The sequence below is a fragment of the Pipistrellus hanaki genome (assembly GCF_964339955.1).
Source record: "Pipistrellus hanaki genome assembly, chromosome: 12".
Classification (NCBI taxonomy): domain Eukaryota; kingdom Metazoa; phylum Chordata; class Mammalia; order Chiroptera; family Vespertilionidae; genus Pipistrellus; species Pipistrellus hanaki.
Window position 1 is genome coordinate 49,530,468 of NC_140514.1, and position 7,931 is coordinate 49,538,398.

The window sequence follows — 7,931 nt, forward strand, 5'->3', positions numbered from 1 at the left end:
CTTTTGTTCCCATGAGGGGACTTGGGGAGGGCTCCTGGGTGGCTCCCGGTGTGTTCCGGTCCCCAGAAAGAGGAAGCAGTAAGGAAGACCAAGGTTGTCATTTTCAGCTCCGCCTCCCACTTCTTCAGAGAAGGAAAGGGGCTAGAAATGGAGTTAATACTGGATCATGCCTGTATGAGGCAGCCTCCATAGACCCAATAGAATGGGGTTCAGAGCTTTCAGGACGGTGAACACATTTAGGTACAGGACGGTGAACACATTTAGGGAGGGTGACAACCCCCAACTCCTCAGGGGCAGAAGCTCCCGTGCTCAGACCCTCTCAGACTTCCCATGTACGTCTTCATCTGGCTGTTCACCTGGATTTTTTAAAAAATTATCACATCTTTTAATAAACAGATGAATGCCAGTGTGTCCCTGAGGTCTGTGAGCTATTTCAGCAAATAATAAGATCCAAAGTGGAAGAGGTCACTTCCAGCCAAGTTGGACAGAAGCGGTGGGTAACCTGGGGCTTGCTACTTGCGATTGGCCTCTAACCTGTGTGGGAGGGTGGCGTCTCACAGGATTGAGCCCAGGATCTGACACTATCTCCAGGTAGACAGTGTCAGAATTGAGTTAAATTGTAGCACACACAGCTGGTGTCCTAAAATTGCTCGGCGTGGGTACCATTCTCCCTCCCCACCACCACACACACACACATTTGTGATCAGAAATATCAGAATAAAGTGTTCTGCTGCTGGTGGGAATGCAGACTGGTACAGCCATTATGGAAAACAGTACAGAGTGTCCTCAAAAAATTAAATATGGAACTGCCATTTGACCCAGTGATCCCACTTCTAGAAATATATCCTAAGAAACCTGAAGCACCAATCAGAAAGAATATATGCACCCCTATGTTCATAGCAGCACAACTTACAATAGCTAAGATCTGGAAACAGCCCAAATACCCATGAGTGGGTGAGTGGATTAAAAAATTGTGATACATTTATACCATGGAATAGTATACAGCAGTAAAACAACAACAACAACAACAACTCTCACCCTTTGAAATAAGGTCCCATTCTGGAGGTAATGAGGGCTAGAACTTTAACATGCAAATTTTGGGGAGATGCAGCTTAACCTATAACAACTACCAGAACCTGGTACAAGGTACTGTTCAGAGAAATCATTCTTCTCCCACATTCTGCCTCTGCTCATTGCATGTAGGGGATTTCCCTCTGAGCTTTCTCTGTTTACTCTGGCACCCTTGCTAAGCTCCTCACCATTCCTCCCCTAGGAGGGGAACTGTTCATTGGTGGGCCAGTGCCCACTCTCTTTGTTCATGTCCACTGGTGTGGGAGGCCGCTGTGGCCACACTCTCTGTCCACACAGGGACCCACCCTTCCCTTTGGGCCAGCACACTGCGAATCCATGTGCCCCAACTCCTGGGAAAGGTCATTTAGGACTGTTCTACAAATCCAGCCACATTTCATGATCTTTATGGGGTCGCTCAAGTGGGCCGCCTGGGGTCTGCTTCAGACCTGACCCCATGAGGATGGAATGTGCAGGTTATCAAAGTTTATGAAAATATAGGTGGTAAGTGCTTACTGATGTCAATAACACCATCCGTGAGAGGCCACCAAGAAGCAAAGACATTTTTTTTTTTTAAAACAAAGTTACTTTATTACATTAATTTTATACAGTGAAAGAATATGAAGTGAAGATGTCTAAATTCTCTTGCTAATTCTCTTGAAGACAATGTCACCCAATGTCATGGTCTGAAAGTCAGAAAAGAAATCATGCAGTAAGTATGATTGCAAAATTGTAATAAGTATACAATCTAACCTCTCTAACCACCTGATGTTGAATTACAAAAGATGACTAAATCATCAAAATAGCTGTAAATATGCTATCATATGGAACAGCTCAAAGAGCCCTCTGTTTTTTATAAGACCAGAGAAAGGGTTGGCAATCTTTTCTAAAATCCCAGGCCAACTTCTTGTCACTTTCCTTCCTCATGTAGAGACTTGTCCTGACTCTTACTGAAGTCTTTTCTACATTAATGGCTCTTAGAGCAAGACTATCAAAACCAGTTTTGTCCAATCCAGTTTCTCAAAGTTTCATTGAGTGCCTACTATGTACCCAACACATCTTGAATAGCAAGGACACACGTATATGGAAACACTGAGGCACCCAGTCTGGAACATAGCAGATAGAGCATAATTTTCCTCCAAAGCTGCAAAGCATATAAAAACACTAGATATCTTGGACTCATCAGTTTTTGAGGCATGTTCCCTTTCCCCCCCCTCCTCACCCTCCCACTGATCCACTAATTCTCTTGAACAAGATTGTTGCAGTGTCATTACAGTTAAAAAGGAGTCTCTTAGTTTCTGCAGCAATGGAATGGAATGGAAAGATTTGGGTTTGAACCTTGATTCTACAACTCATTGTAGATGACCTTGGACAGGCCAACCTGTCTATTAAACCCCTCATCCTGCCTCATTCATGGGAGATGTGAGGATTAGAAGAGACAGAGAGTATTGAAGGACATTGGCCAAGGCCAAGCCCAGGACTGATTCTCTTCTGCTCCCCTGCTGGTGTTTCCCTGATCTGCTGTGAATGTGCTGGGGGTGGGGGGTGGAGGGCTTGCTCACATTGTCCCAAGTTGAGGGATTTCCCCACTTGGACTGAGTGATGACAGACCCCAGCTGTTACTCCCTAAAGTACAGTCTGGGGCAAGGAAGAGCCAGGGGACATAATTGATGGAGAGACACTGCACTGGGTCTGAGACAGAAGTGGCTGGCAGCCAGGCACCAAGGATGACATGGCACACACCACGACAGTGTGCCAGATTCATAAGCTGCCATAAAACTGCCATGAATAGGATTTTCCTTATTAATGCCAAATAGGCAAAGGCATTTGCTGCCTGCTCTGGGCTTGCTGGGCACATAGATGTCTTTGTGGCTTCTTGGTGAGTGTGGAGGCAGAAGAGAAGGGCTATTATGACTAATAATCATTGCATTGTCACAAAACAAAAAGCAACAAAAGGGCCCAACTTTTGGCCAAACAAAACCTTCCTTGCATGTGGGTTCTGCGTCAGTGGAAGGGCTGTTCTGGGAATCAGAGGCACACAGGAAGCGACAAGTGGATTTCTGCCCTCTAGCCCATGAGTGTGTCCTGAGGCCAAATCCCAGTGGAGACTGAGGAGGGTGGGCTGTGCTGGTAGGTCTACATGACCCTACCCAGCGCCTCTCTTGCCCCATCTTACTTAGGTTTGGTGAAGGAAGGGTAGAGCAATGAGGAGAGAAGGAAATGGGAAGGCTGGAGTGGTGAATCCAGACCGGGAATGTGGTGGTGGAAGGACAGCCCGCAGGAGCCCAGGGAGAGTGGGGAAGCCCCAGTGGGGGGTCGCTGCCTGCACATGTGGAGTCTGGTGAATTAGAAAAGGGTGCCCCTTCCTCAAGACACTGATCTGTTGGAAAGCTACCTAATGCACTCAACTCAGACTAACACTTCTGACTGGCAGACACTGCACGAGTGTAACAAGTGTGCAAGCCTAACCTGTCTGTAAGGGGAGTGGTTCCCCCGAAGGTGTGCTGTGGCGCAACTGTGGGTGGCCGCCTGTGAGACATACCCCACTCAGAGGAACCCTAGCTCTGCCTTTCCTTGCTATTTGTTGCCTCAGTGTCCCCATTTAGAAAACGGAGGGTTACTGGGAAGATTGCAGATATGTGTGTCAATTGCCTGGTACATAGTGGGTCCTCAGGAGGTGGCAGCAGAGACGAACAGCAGCAAAGGAGGGGGAAAGGTGGCTTCTCACCTGGCCCTACACCTCTTCCCTCAAACACTGGGAGCCACAGCTCAGAGTGGCAACTTACGTGGGTGACTGTGTCTCCATTGAGTTCCGTCACGGACTTGATGCCTTTGAAAGATGTCACCAGTTTATTATCACCTTCCATATTAACGACTGCCTGCAGGGGACAGAAGAGATGACCTGTGAGGAAGGGTTTGGCTGGGAGCAAGGCATTTGCTAATGATGTTGGCTCCCCGACATGGGTCTCTGCTTACAACAACCCATTGCTCATCTTTATATAAGGCCAACCTCCCAGCTCTCTGACTCCTAATAGAAATGAATTGTATTTAAAAACTAAAAGAAGCCCTGGCTGATGTGGCTCAGCAGTTGAGCGTCAACCTATGAACCAGGAGGTCACCTTTTGATTCATGGTCAAGGCACATGCCCCAGTTGTGGGCTTATATCCCCAGCGGGGAGCATGCAGGAGGCAGCCAATCAATGATTCTCTCTCATCATTAATGTTTCCCTCTCTCTCTTTCTCTCTCTCTCTCTCTCTCTCTCTCTCTCTCTCTCTCTCTCTCTCCCTCCCTCTCTTTTCCTCTCTCTGAAATCAATAAAAACATGAAAAAAATTTACTTAAAAGAAAATAACTGGAAGAAATGGTCAGGGTATCTTTTGCCAGACTTTTAGATTTATACTTGGTGATCTAGAAATCAGCATACAACACCTAACTGGCTCAAAACACTGAAGTAAACTTGAGTAAAATCTCAATTCTCCAAGCTAATGGAGGGAGGTGGTAGCAAGATTTCAGAACTGGCCGGTTGGGAGAGCACATTCCAGTATGCTTATCGTTCTTCTTGGGGTATCTATCCTCCTCAAGCTTTATGTATCCAGGGAGAGCTAACAGAAACCCAGGAAGAGGAAACAGGGAGCAGAAGACACTGGCCAGCATTAAAAATTTGCCTCCAAAACGGACAATCGGAAAAGGTCTGTGGTAAAACCCATGACCATGTGCCCCTTCCTATGGGCACATGGAAAAGATTTTCCTCCTAAGTTTTATTCCAGATTTCTTGACCTGTAGTGTTTTATCTGGAGAAGCAGAAATAAAGACCGATCAAAGGTGAAAGTACCGACGTGCTGAGCCCAATGCATGAAATTGTCTGGAGGGGAGGAGTAGAGGTGGCTGAAGGCCATGTGGGGTGGGTGGAGTTTGTAAGGAAGGAAGAGAGGCTCCTGGTGGAGGACACCCCAGTGCCTGGATCTCCATGCCAGCACCTGCTGATGCTCACACAGCCCGCACCCAGCGCTCATTACACACCTGAGCCACCGCCCAGCGGAAAAGATGTGGCCCTGTCTTCAGTTTGGGAAGGGTGACGGTGCCTGTTTTACAGATGAGGTTGCTGAGGCCGGGGTCACCCCTGAAGACTTGGTATTCTAGGGTTGTCAGCACCTCCTCCAGGAAGCTTCTCCCTAGGACCAATGGTTCGAGGCCTAGCAAAGCCAGTTTAATTTGGACTCAAGGAGACCAGGACTCTGTGAAGGGTTTTTCACTGACCCCCACTTGCCCACTGTTGGGCCTGGAAGAACCTGGGACTTAGTTCCTTGTTGAATGCATGGTCCCGCCAGTTCCTCCGTAGTGGGAGAGCTTGGATTCTTGGGCCAGAGCACCCTCATCATCGGTCCTTTGGGAAGTTTTCCCTAAGAGCTTCTTCCCTAGGAGCTGACGTTGTCTTTCTGCTTACTTTCCCAGAAGTAAGTTCAGAGAAAGGGCATCCATGGTGGGAATGTGAGGTGTGACCCTCGAGGGAGGAAGCCCTGGGACTAAGTTCCAAGAAAAGTTCCAGAAGCAGAGTGTGACTGGAGGGGCATCTCTTACCTTGACCTTCTCCCCAGTCATGGTCTCCAGCTCGCTCTCCTCCCCCAAGGTGAACTCATTCTGGATCACTTTGGATCCGGTGGTGATGGTGAGCTTGAAGTGTTTCCCATTCTGCACGACCTCCGACACTCCCTTGAGATCCTTCCCCTTCTGGATGAGGTCGTCAGGCAGACCTGGTGAAAACCATCTGAGGTTTAGAGACCAGCAGAGGTGGGAGTTGCAAGGCAGAGGTCACAGAGAAAGCTTGTAGTATGGAGGGGGAGAGGGAAATGCTGTGTCTCCCAGGAGGCCACAAGCATGGAGTCCTATTAGTAACCTGGGCCTTGACCTGCCCCAGCTGGCTCACCATCTTGTCAGTTGGTTTATATAGAAGATACTCTTCTGTCTTTTTTTTATTTTTAATTTTTTTTTTTTTTTAATATTCACCAGGGGATATTTTCCCATTGATCTTTTAGAGAGATGGAAAGACAGAAAGACAGAGAGAAACATCTATGTGAGAGAAACACATCGATTGGTTGCCTCATGCATGCTCCCTGACCAAGGAGGAGTCTACAACCAAGGTACGTGCCCCCAACTGTAATCAAATCTGGGACCCTTTGGTCTTCAGGCTGATGCACTATCCACTGAGCAAAACCGGCTAGGGCTGAAGATCTCTCCCATCATGAGCACCTGGTTCTTGCTCACTCTTCTTCCTCACTGTTCTCCTTTAACACCCAGAGAATTTGCTCTTTGAGTATAAGCATTTCATCCTCCACACTCAAGTTGGCTGATACAGTTTATCTTTCAAGCCAGATCACTCTTGAGAGTGAGAAGTGGGGTTGGGGATGCTATTATACCAGAGCAACATGCACCAACTAGGCCTGTCCTGGTCAACATCTGTCCACCTAGCCCTATCTTGACCTCTGCTGGCAAGGCTCTCGAAGAGGAGGTATCAGGAGTCCCTTCCCCTGGGACAGAGCTTTACAAATTTCATAGCATGTATGTGGTGTCATATGAATTGAGTTTTACAAACCCACATGCGTTGATAGTGGCTCAGTGGGTAGAGCATCACCCTTCCTTGTCACATGGCCCCTTTGCTCATAATGCTTCCTCTACCAGGAGTGCAATCCCCTTTTCCAGTCCCCTAGTGGACACCGGCTCATCTTCCAAGGTTTAGCCAAGGCTCACCTTCATCACCATCAAACCTCCTCTCCTTGCCCTCCTGTGAGCACCACATCCTCCTGCACAATCCTCTGGGGGACACAGCGGGTGAAAGTGGGGTCTCTGGGAACCAGTGCCTGCTTCAATTCCTGGTGCAAACGCTCCCTACCGGAGTGACCTGGGTTGGGATTACTTAACCTTTCGAGGTCTCAGTTGCTTTGACTGTAAAATCGGAAAAGTAATAGTCCCCAACTCAGAGCTTTTCATTGAGGATTCCGTGGGATACTGCATGTCAAGGGCTCAGCACAGTGCCTGGCACCGAGTCAACTCTCAATACACATTAGGAGATTCTTTGTTGTATTTATTTCGTCTCCTTTTCCTCGCTAAACTGTGACTTTGGAAATGTGGGTCATTGACATGTTTCCCTTGTATCTGTCCAGCACAATGCTTAAAATATGGTTGGCCTTGAGTCAATGTTTGGAGAATGAATGGCTGGCTGGATGAATGAATGAGTGAGCAAGGTCACACAATGAGTTACTAGCAGAGGTTGCTTCAATCCAAATCAGTCACTAGATCAGTGCTCCTTCCACTTGCCTATGGGTGGCTCGTCCAGTGAGGACCAGCACAAGCTGCCAGAGACTACAGAAGGAACAAGCACAGCATGGCCCTGGGCTGCATAAAGCCCGAGCCTCTCCTCCCATCCCAGCATCCAGCCTGCATTTGTGACTGGCCACCACCTGCCGGGCCAGGCACCGATTGCCATGACCGCCGCTTGGTGTCCAGGTCAGCACTCACCCATTGCCTTCATGAAGGGCTCGAAGTTTTCCTGGCTCTGCAGCTGGTACTTGCCGGAGAAATTCATGGTGGCGATGAGGCTCCCTCCACAGTTGATCGGCAGCTCTGCTGGTGGGGCTGTCCAGTGTGGGCTGATTTATAAGAGGCTATTTCCCCTTGAAGTGTTGGCCATAGGTCAACATCTGTCACCCCCTTTATGGCCAGGTTCAAATATTAACTCGAGAGCAATGGTCAACGATAAAGAACACACAGGATGGGCACAGCAGAGATTTGCTTTAATTCAGCAAACATTAACGGTGTCAATCAAGTGCAAAGCCCTATGGTCCTGCAGCCTTTAAGGTGCTACTCACC

The 7,931-nt window shown here is 48.2% G+C and overlaps 1 protein-coding gene across 1 annotated transcript; it reads right to left on the bottom strand.

Moving 5' to 3' along the window:
• Nucleotides 1–1,634: 1,634 nt before the first annotated feature.
• Nucleotides 1,635–7,712, bottom strand: FABP1 (fatty acid binding protein 1). The gene is made up of 4 exons (XM_084900036.1): nt 7,581–7,712; nt 5,646–5,818; nt 3,855–3,947; nt 1,635–1,754 (listed from the first exon to the last, which is right to left on the bottom strand). The coding sequence occupies exons 1-4, from the start codon at nt 7,645–7,647 to the stop codon at nt 1,704–1,706; spliced, it is 384 nt and encodes a 127-aa protein (XP_084756162.1). The 5' UTR covers nt 7,648–7,712; the 3' UTR covers nt 1,635–1,703.
• Nucleotides 7,713–7,931: the final 219 nt, after the last annotated feature.

Coding starts and splice junctions, on each gene's coding strand:
- FABP1 (XM_084900036.1), bottom strand. CDS start 7,647: ATGAATTTCTCCGGCAAGTACCAGCTGCAGAGCCAGGAAAACTTCGAG. Junction 3,948..5,645: donor TGACTGGGGAGAAGGTCAAG/GTAAGAGATGCC, acceptor TGTCCCCTGCAG/GCAGTCGTTAATATGGAAGG. Junction 1,755..3,854: donor ATGGAGACACAGTCACCCAC/GTAAGTTGCCAC, acceptor TCTGACTTTCAG/ACCATGACATTGGGTGACAT.